The 10,909-nt window shown below is 44.7% G+C and overlaps 1 protein-coding gene across 1 annotated transcript in view; it reads right to left on the reverse strand.

The window, feature by feature from the left end:
• The window catches only part of TMEM241 (transmembrane protein 241), a 123,991-nt gene that overhangs the window by 52,650 nt on the left and 60,432 nt on the right, over positions 1 to 10,909 (reverse strand). Inside the window, exons 12-13 of the mRNA XM_008568407.1 lie at positions 7,612 to 7,681; positions 3,399 to 3,492 (exon numbers count right to left, since the gene is read on the reverse strand). Coding sequence (XP_008566629.1) covers positions 3,399 to 3,492; positions 7,612 to 7,681 — 164 coding nt within the window. The remainder of the gene's footprint in view (positions 1 to 3,398; positions 3,493 to 7,611; positions 7,682 to 10,909) is intronic.

Genomic DNA, 10,909 nt, shown 5'->3' on the forward strand with positions numbered 1-10,909 from the left:
CGTGACCGGCAACGGATCGCAACCCTCAGTGTCACGCCCGCACTGGACCAGGACCGGCAACGGGATCACAACCCTCAGTGTTGCACCCGCACCTCGCTCAGCCAGTGAGCGGGAACCGGTCTGTATGTGGGATCCGAACCCTCGGCAGGAGTGCCGCCGCACCCCCAAGGGGCACACTGTAGCAGTGCGCCACCGGGCTGGCCCCCATTCACAACATTTAATGTAATTATTGATATCGCTGCTAGCAAAGAATCTCAGTTTTCTGGGAATACCTTTATTTCTTTTTCATACTTGAAGGGTAGTTTTGCTGTATATCAAAATCGTGGTTGATAGGTTTTTCCTTTTCAGCATGTTCAATGTGTCATCTCACTGCCTCTGGCCTCCACTGCTTCCACTGAGAAGTCAGCTATTCATAGTACTGTTGATCCCCCATATGTGTTAAAATATTACTCTCTTACTGCTTTCGAGATTATTCTCTTTGTCTTTCAGCAGTTTAATTATAATGTGTCCAGATATAGATCTCTTTTTGTTTATCCTACTTGTAGCTCATTGAGCTACTTGGATCTGTAAATTAATAGGCTTTTAAAATCAAATTTGGGAAGTTCTCAACCATTATTTCTTCAAATATTTTTTTCTATCCCTCTCTCCTCTTCTTCCGAGATTCTTATTACACATTTGTTGACATGGGTCTCTGAGGTTCTGTTCACATTTCTTCAATTTTTAAAAATCTTTGTTTTAGGGCCGGCACGTGGCTCACTCGGGAGAGTGCAGTGCTGATAACACCAAGACCACGGGTTTGGATTCCTATATAGGGATGGCCGGTTAGCTCACTTGGGTGGGCGTGGTGCTGACAACACCAAGTCAAGGTTAAGATCCCCTTACTGGTCATCTTTAAAAAAAAAAAAAAAAAAAACTTTGTTTTTTAGATTGAATAGTTTCCTCTACTCTATCTTCCAGTTCACTTATTCTTTCTTCTCCTATCTCAAACCTGTTGTTGAGTCCCTCTAAAGAATTTCATTTCAATTACTGTACTTTTCAATTCCAGAATTTCCATTTGGTTCTTTTTTTAAAAGAAAAAAATTTTTATCTCTTTATTGAGATTCTGTATTCATTGAGTCTTTCCTTTAATTCTTTGAACTTGNTTCTTTTTTTAAAAGAAAAAATTTTTTATCTCTTTATTGAGATTCTGTATTCATTGAGTCTTTCCTTTAATTCTTTGAACTTGGTTTCCTCCCAGTCTCTGAACATATTTAAATAGCTGCTTTGTAGTCTTTTTTGGCTAAATCCTACATTTGAGAACAGATGCTCAGAGATAGTTCATATTGATCGCTTTTTTCCTGCACATGCATCACATTTTGCTTCCCTGAATGTCTTTAATATTTTATTAAATACTGGACATTTTAGATAATATATGGTAGCAGCTCCAGATTCTGACTTTGCCCACAATGTTGTTTTTATTGTTGTTTTGCTTATTTAGAAGTTTTCCTGGACTAAGTCTATGAAATATGTCTCCCATATAAGGTACAGTTGCTGATGTCTTTACTCAATATTTTTTCTTGTTTTTATTTTTAAGTGTGGTTTCTAGGGGTCATCGCCATGTCTGCATAGCTTAGTGTTCTGGCAAAGACTAGTGAGGAGTTTTGCTCAAACACCTTGAGCCAAAAAGGCTTCTCTCTGCTTCTGACTCTGTGTGTGGGCTGGGGAGCACATTCAAACCTCAGGCTGTTTTCGTGTCTGCCCTGGCTTTTGCTTTCTGCTGGCTCTCTCCCATCTCCTGTGTGTGCATGCAGGCTCTGTTGGCCAGGGATGTGTGATTGTCTTGGGCCTGCTCCATCTCTGCTGCTCATGCACACAGACTAAGTTCAATCTGAAATATATGGAGAGCTATCAAGCCCTTGATGTCTGTCTTAACTCCCGGAATTACCTAGTAAGTCCCCAGCTAGACCACTGGTCCATTACTTGCTCCAAAGAGGACAATCAACTCAAGCTAGTGGAGCTATTGGCCTTTCCTGTTCATTTATCACCAAGTTGGCCACTTTAACTGACAATTCTCCAAACAGAGTGAGCCCCTTCTGGAAGCAGCAACAGGCTGCTGGTTTTCACAGCCTGCCCTGCTCTGATTGAACTATCACACTGACAGCACTGGGGCGGAGGGAATGGGAGAAGCAACAGGCAAGAACATCACAAATTTATTCAGTTTCTACTCAAAGTTTAGCAGTTTTCATAAATAAATGTTTCTCAGTTTGGTGTATGCCTTTTGTCAACTTTCAGAGAGCTGAAATTGATGTTTATGACAGTCTTTTTCCAGCTTTCTAGTTGCTTTTTTGGGAAAGGTTTTGTCAACTTCTTCACTTGGTCATGATGGAAATCAATATCTCAGCCACTCCTTATAGTTGTCTGGAATTGCAAATTTCTAATTCTATTAAAAAGTAGACCATTGGGTGAAAATATCACTGTGAAATCTTATTTTCAAAGAAAAATGTTTGAGTATTAGTATTTTTTATGGAAAAAGCAAAGAAAAAACATAAAAATGATCAAAGATGCAAGTTTAATTATTTCATTAGATTAAATTAATTAAGAAATCTCACTCCTCAGAAGCAGCACCTAGGGCCCTGCAACTTGACTCCAAGACATTAGGGAAATGGAATCCTCCAATGGCAAGAAGTTAGTCCCAAAGCACTTCAGTTAAGGCTGTGCATCCCACCGCTGCTTTTCTGCTCCTCCTGTGTCTTGGTAATTTTCCCACCTCTTTATCTTATGCATCAACTATGGTCATTCACATATACAAAGGCCTTTCTTGAAATAGGCTCTTTTATGAAGGCTATGTTACCCAACTTGGCCGTCTGTCTGTTTTCCTTTCTCTGTCACATTGGTCAGGCTGAGTCCTCTTGGGCAAGTCACTTGAGCTCTGGACACCCTCACAGCCCCCAGGAAGGAAAATAAGAACTGCCCCCTGCATCCAGGAGTGTTTTCCTTTCTCTGTCACATTGGTCAGGCTGAGTCCTCTTGGGCAAGTCACTTGGGCTCTGGACACCCTCACAGCCCCCAGGAAGGAAAATAAGAACTGCCCCCTGCATCCAGGAGTCTAGTCTCAGAGCTAGAGCAGTCTTAGAGATTCTTTGGCAAACCTCTCATTTTCACATGGGTAAATTAAGGCTCAGGGAAATTAAGTGGCCTACTCATGGCCACCTTCCAGGAGCGTGATAAAGATTAAATATGTCATCCTGATAAAATAGGCGGAAGGCCTCGGAAATTATCTGAATGAGTGAAGCATCAAGCTCAGGGCCAGTGACTAGAAATGGTTTCATGAAGATCCAACTTTACACTACCCAAGCTCTGAGAACACTGGACACACAGGCTCTTGAGAGAGATTTTCCCATCCCTCCTCTCCCTCTTACCTTAGCAAAGAAAATCCAGGCTGCACACTGCCCTGGGGCCAGAAGGATTTTTAGCTTCACTGTACTCAACATGAGAAAGAATCCCAAAAATCCACTGGAAAGAGAAAATATTCTTTTGTTAGTGAAGCTTGTCTTCCTCTAACCAATAGCTGTCTAGTTTCTGCTACATTTTACCAGTCAATTTCTAATTATTATGCAACCTCTATCTCATCTGTGATTTCTAGTGACCTCTGGATAAAAATACCAAAAATTAAAAAAAACCAAACAAACCATTAAGCTCTTCTTTTCTAAGGAGCTATGCAATAAGAGCATTTCATTGAAGGTGGGGAGGGGGTTTAGAAATTTGGGAGGTCTCTGGTCTCAGGCTAAATCAAGAAAGAAAAAATTATAACACAGAGGACAATACCTTCCACTTCTTCTCATATTACTTCTGGAGCTTGGTGCTTGCTAAGGTAGAGCTTCAATTTTTTCAAGCAAAACAAACTGGCAGGAAAAGACTTCCAAAGGAAAACTCACCACATGTCCCCTGGGCTCAAGGTAAGAATCTGAAGGGGAGACTTGGCTCCAGTAACCCATGCAGCTGAGGCCAGAGGTCTCCAAACCAGGCCAACCTCCACAGAAGCTATGCTTTGGAAATGATGCCTAAGCACATATGTGTGTACTGAAAGATCCCCACCCCTGGGAGCCTGAGGGTGGGGCAGCATCTTGGGGCTATTCAGAGGCCTGGATCAGCAAGGGCACTGGCACAGCAGTGGGTAGGGATGTAGTGCCTATGCCGGAACCATATTCAAAAGTGTCACCATGTGATCAGAGCCAGAGCAAAGGCAGCTCCCAACTCTTCCTGGCATTTGGAGACAAAACAATTGGGAAGAACTGAGGCAAAGAAAACACAAGAGAGAGAGAGAGAGAGGCTGATTTCTTGCAAATATGACTATGTGCAAGTGGTGGCTTGAGGGACAATTGGGAAGAAGTGAGGCAAAGAAAACACAAGAGAGAGAGAGAGAGAGAGAGGCTGATTTCTTGCAAATATGACTATGTGCAAGTGGTGGCTTGAGTGTGACTTTTACTTGAAATTAAAAATTGAAAAGCAAGAGAAATGACTGTATATTTACCCCAAGCCAGAGAGCCAGGTCATGCAAGCTGTATTTCTTTTGTAACTGCAGAGCCTCAAGAGTCACACTCCACCTGAACTTTATTATAGGCATTGGTGTGAGCTCGACACAAATCATAAACTCTGAGAGGGAAGAGCCCAGTATTGGGCTGCTCTTTGTATTTTCCCCAACAGAGCACAACATGGTGCCTTGGTCATAGTAAGTACTACATAAATGCTTGTCAGGTTGAATTAGAAGCAGGTTGAACTGAATTGAGCACATCTAAGACCAAATTTCACAGAGATGTGTACCTTTACATCATTAGATTAGATCAGTTCATAGCCACATTCTCGGGGCAGGACAGGAGACAGGTATTAGGTTTCCCCTGTGTACATTTCAGCCTGTTTGGCCCTGATAACCTGTGTTTTGCATCTGCAGCCATGGGAGACCAGGCAGCTATGGATTAAGACATCAAGTCACAACCCAAAGTCAAAGCGGCCTGTGTGGGTAGGCAGCAGGCTGGAAATAAAGTGCCCTGGACCACTATTCTTAGCTGTGCTCACTGACCCTCGTAACCTTGACCAAATCCCTCTTTTTCTTGCCTCAGGTTTTGTGTTCTTAAAGTAGGAATATGCATAGCGGTCATCATCCTATTTTACAAAAATCAGAGACTTTTAGAACAGACAGGTTACCTCCTAAGCCCAAAGTCTCACTCTATTAACAAACTGCAGCACATATACAATTAGAACTCAGGTCTCCATGTGTCCTTGACCAGCTAGACAAAGAGTAGGACGTTCCAGGTCCTGTGGCTGTGAGGGTGGGTGGAAAGTGAGGCAGCCAGTGCTCCAGGCCTCCTCTTGCTGGCTTCCACGCCCTGCGTCCAAGGAGGTACCAATGCACAGGGGCCTGTGCAATCCCCCATACCTACTCCCCTCCCAGTCTTTTCATCTCCTATCTACCTGCAGCCAGAGGAAGGGCATGATTCCACGTAACCTACCCACTCAGCAAAGACTCTGGGCTAGGAAAGGCGAGTCCCAGCTTGTGACAGACATGCTTATGGAAGTATCTAGGATTCTTCCCCATGGTTTGACTTGTGTGTCTGTGACTCATTTCTAAATGACACATGGATCTCTGATCTTCCTCCTTCCACGTGCAGCTTTTCTATCCCTTGCTAGGGAAGCAGCTCTGAAAAGCAGAGACAGGATCCCAAGAGTGAAGGAGCCTGGGCACAGGAGACACCCTATTAGTGGGGTCCTCAGGTCATGGCTACTGTTGCTTCCTTCGGGTCTGCTGTCCCAGGACCTTCTGAAAGTGACAATTCTCAGTCTGAGATATGGTCATAGAAGAGCCATTGAAATGACACGGGGAAAACCACCACATTCTTAAAGGGGTTAAGCTTTGTACTGAAGCCAGGGGACAAAATGTAACAGAGAATTAATTCAAATAATAATTTCCAAATTTTTAAAATAAAAACATCTGATTTATCATGTGCATCATGAGAAACCTGCAGATTGAAAGGGGCAGAAATAGAGGCAGAATGTCCCCCCCACAAAGCCAGCACCAATGTGCAGTGAACTGTGCTGCTCTGTTCCAAATAACCAAACAATTGCTGACTGCCCCTGCACCCGGCTTGCCCGTGCTGCCAACAAGCGCGCGGGCACCGGGCAGCACCGAGACCCGAGCCACATAATCCCAGCAAGTGGGCAAGCGGACCAGGCCTAATCAAAGTGACAGGAACTACGAAGATGCATTCTGTCAGTGACTTCCTGAAACTTTTCTAAAAGTGATAAATAAGTCATTTTAAGGCTCATATGCAGAAACAAACTCTATAATACTGACTTTTTTTCTTTTTCTTTTACCCCAACAAACCTGAGGGGCATGATGTACCCCACTCAGAAACAGTACTTAGCCACACATCAGCTTTTTAACTCTCTATCCAAAATCACTGCTTCACAACGTGCCATTTTATATGTATGGGAACAGGTGGTCTGACACAGCAATTTTACATAGCTATTGCTCATTGTTTCTTAACATTTTCAACAAACCTGAGGGGCATGATGTACCCAACTCAGAAACAGTACTTAGCCACACATCAGCTTTTTAACTCTCTGTCCAAAATCACTGCTTCACAAGGTGCCATTTTATATGTGTGGGAACAGGTGGTCTGACACAGCAATTTTACATAGCTATTGCTCATTGTTTCTTAACATTTTATCTACAGTAGACATGAGCAGATAATAGTAATGGTCACCATTTATTAGCCCAGGCAGCATGCTTAGGGCCTTACACATTTTATTTAATAATACAAACAACTGCCCTGTGTTGGTCTATTTTTCCATTTTACAGATGAGAAAGCTAAGGCTTGGGAGAACTTGGTAACTTGGCCTGAAGACCACACAAGCAGCATGCAGCAATCCTGGGGTTCAACCCAGGTCTGGTCTTTTCCCCATACCAGGTACATGCTCTGAGACTGTCCACAGAAGCCTTTCTACTTCTCAGCATAATAAAGTCAAGCAAAGTGGGGATCATGGCAGGAAAAGGGATGCAGGGTAAGTATGAACTTCTGTATATTGAGATGTATCCATCTTCATTAATTGGTCTACATCCTGAGTACTGTCCAAGGCCAAATACTAATGATCACCTTATTGTCTAGACATCTAGTTGTCGGTTGCTCAGAGTCTTAGGGTTCAGTGGAGGTTTTTTGGAAGTTGACTTCAGGAGCAAGACGGAGGCCACAATGGAAGCTGAGAGGGTAAGATTTGTGGCCTAAATCCTCCCTTGAACTGAATCAGTTTCATTAGTTTTATATCTTGAACTTCTGTGTGAGATTTACTTGTAGAGGGGAAAAAAGTGGGGGAATCCTAGCTTTTCAGCAACTTTGAAACCCACTGCCCTGGCTGAGGCACCTCTGCAGGCCAGGGGTCATCGTAGGACGTAAGCTGACCCTGGGTGCCCAAGGGTGTTCAGTACCAACTTACTGGTGCCCGAGCAGGCTGCTTTCCTGCCTGTACCCATTTGCTCCTGCCACTCATTCAGATCACCAGCAATGACCCTGGACATCAAAGAGACAAAGACACAGCTGACAGCACAGAAAACAGACAAATCAGTGAGTTCAAGATTACCTGGCACAGCAGCTGCCATGGAATCTGTAGAAATACAGGAATGGGAAGTCCAGGACGCTGAAGAGATCACCTGAGGGGCACAGAAATGGTGAAACACTGGCCCGCATGACCCCACACACCCAGGACACACAAGACGAGGGTCTTCAGCACAGAAGCCCCCTGCACTGAGCGGCCTGCATTGAATTCACTCTGGCATTCCTAGGGATTCTGTGTTGGCACTGCCTTATGATAATAATAATAATAGCTTGATAATAGTGACCATTTATTGAGAGCATGCCTTGTGCCAGGCCCTATTCTTAAAGCATTATGCATATTATCACTCAATTTTCTTAAGGTTCTGTGGGGTTTGAATTTTAGCTGGAGCTCAGAGAAGTTAAGAGATGTGTCTGAGATTGCACAACTTTTGAAGTGTGGAGCCAGAACGTGAACTCCAGTCAATCCAAACCCTGAGATCTTTCCTCTTCCCCAGGCAGCCATCCCTGAACAAGGAGGCTGTAAAAAAAAAAAGAAACTTTTTAAAGAATCTTTTCTGTGTTATGTCTAAAAAAAGGTCATGAATGTATTCCCCTGACATCTTTTTTCATTTTTGTGTTTAATTACTGTGGAAACAACGCAGGGACCAGATTGACTGTGCATACTCAATTTAGTGTGAGGTCCAAAGGGTGCATTTATTTCTCGTGAAGTAAGTTCATTCTTTTAGTTCCATGTGGTGCAAGAGGAAATAATCACACATATTGGCTGCTTCCCTTTCTGGAATTTGAACTTGGTCACAAACAAGAAGTCAGGAGATTAGAAAGGCAGAAAGCCTTCCAAAAATGTCCAGAGAAAAGGAATTAAACATTTCCACAGCAGATAGCTTAATCCCTTCAAATCTGGGCTTTCTGAGACTCTGGAGAAACGGGCCTTCCATACGCTAGGCCTTGGTCTGTCTCTCATTCTGGGGGGACTGGAGGGAGAGGCTGATTTTCCTAAGTATTCATGATTTACTGGGGTGTAGTGGGACACCCGGACAGCATTTGCATCACCACTGCACCTATTAATCAAGCCATTCAGAACGAAAGACTCGATTGGCTCCTATGTTTCCCTGGAGGCCTAAACATCTCAAATGACTCAACCCTCTATTGGGAAGGAAGGTTCTGAACTCTACTTCCCTGGAGGGTTGTTTCTTATCATGATTGTTATGTTTGTTCATGTCAATTGTGTGTGTGTGTGTGTGTGTGTGTGTGTGTGTGTTTGTGTGTGTGTGTTTACAAGGAGGGTTTCTTGGGATTTGGTTTTCATGCAGCTCCACGGAGGTTAAGAGTTCTCTTTCTGCCATGATTTCACAGAATACCTCTACCATCCAATGTATGTTGGTGAAGGCAATTTAAAAAAGACAACATCTAGTGCATGCAGAGCCCCGACATCTTCTGAAGTCCCTTTCCCCAGAGAAGTGACAGCTCAGGCAACCCTGGGGACCCCAGGCCTATAGAGTGGCCAGAGCCCCTTTTCAGGCAGCTGGAGGAGACGCCATGGGGAATTTGCTCTGTCTCTTTGGCAGCTGTGGGCTCAGAGCCCTTTCCCAATCTCCCTCTCAGTGTGAGAGGGACTGCAGTGCAGTCAGTGTGATAATGAGCAATGGCAGAGAGGGAGGCTGGTTAAATCCAGGACCTGCACACCCCTCCTCTCACACCCAGTCATTCATTAGAAATGCCCCAGGGGGTGAACTGGACTTTGGGATGTGTTGGCAACTTCTATAGCCCAGCCCAGGCTTTGAAGGAGGTCTGAAGAGCAGAGGAGTGGTCAGAGGTAGATTGGGAGGGAGGAAGATAAAAAAAAAATCACGGAATTTACCAGTTAGATAATAACCCCCACCCAAATCCTGAAAACTGATGCTACAAATTATTGAGAGAGAGAATGAGGGAACAAGAGAACAGCCCGATCTTACCTCCGAGCCACTTCTCACCCAGCACTATGCTGACTGCAGCTGCCCCTCCTCCTGGAACGATTGGGTCCTTGTGAGCAGGGGCTTGCTCTTGCTCATCCCCATATCCACTGTGTCAGCACCACCCCCGACACGTAGCAAGCAATACCGAACTGAGAATATCCAAAAGACCTAAACCTCTCTTGCTTTCCCTGAAGATAATGCTCCAGTTTCCAGTTGGCTTCGTCTAGTTGCTACTCTTAGAGACTAGAACGCTCATACACTGCTGGGTGGGAATGTAGGGTACAGTTTCCAGTTGTGCTCTTTGATTTCCAGTTTGCCCCAAATGCTTCCCCTTAGATGCCTTCACCCTGCCTTCCCTTTTACAAAGTGGCTCTTAAGCCGACAGGATGCACAGCAAAGGCTGTAACCAGCAAAGGCCGTAACTGTGCTGTGAATGCCCCTGAAGAGTATTCACAGTGTAGCTGGCCGGCCCCAACCACAGGAGAACTTGACACAGAAGCCTAAAAAATATGTGAAGATGCTCACAAGATAACACTCCTGCACTGCCCAGTGTAAGTGACAAAAGAGCCGTACACATGTTTTGTGGCAGCCACATGAGGCTTATGCAATAAGCCAGAGTTGAGCCTTCATCGGGCTCCACAGTTAAAATTCTGCTGACTCGGACTGAGGGAGTATATCCTACAGCAGGAAACAGCCATGGTGAGAAGTGGGGCACAGTATTACCACATTTGCGACTGATACCTGAACACGAAGAAAATTTCCTCTCACCACATCTTAGCCTAAGAACTGGCAGGGAAGGCAGAGGTCAGTTCCAAAGAGTAATTAGTGCTGCTTGCTTTATCTCACACATGAGCAGCACACACCAGGTAGCCAGATTATTTCTGGGCAGATCCCTGTGGGTCTCCTTCCACCTCTGGTTCCTTGAAATTCTTTCTCTCCCTTGAACACCACAGCAGAGGGCCCCATACAACTATGAGGTGCAAACTTTCCAGCATAGGAAGAATTTCTCTTCTCTGTGACTGCTTAAAACAGTCTGGTGGGAAGGTGCTACTCATCTCAAACACGGTTCCAAGATTCTTGGAGCCTCTACATGAATCATGAGGTCGAAAGGCTGGAGGGGGAGATGGCTCCCACCTGCCAAGAAGCAAACCTTGTGGCAGGGCCTGGGCCCAGGGCAAGGAGAACTGTCTACCTGATCTCTACCACCACTGCCAGTGCACCCCAAAGGTGCATCTACATGAAAGCTCATCTTCCTAGTCACTCATGAATGAGTGAGGGGGGAAGCTCCATGAGGAACACCATCTAGAGACAGTTACACCCCTGCCAGAACAGCTAAGACAAGACTGACAACACCCACGTCAGTACGGATGT

This window comes from Galeopterus variegatus, unplaced genomic scaffold, assembly GCF_000696425.1.
Source record: "Galeopterus variegatus unplaced genomic scaffold, G_variegatus-3.0.2 Scaffold407, whole genome shotgun sequence".
NCBI lineage: Eukaryota > Metazoa > Chordata > Mammalia > Dermoptera > Cynocephalidae > Galeopterus > Galeopterus variegatus.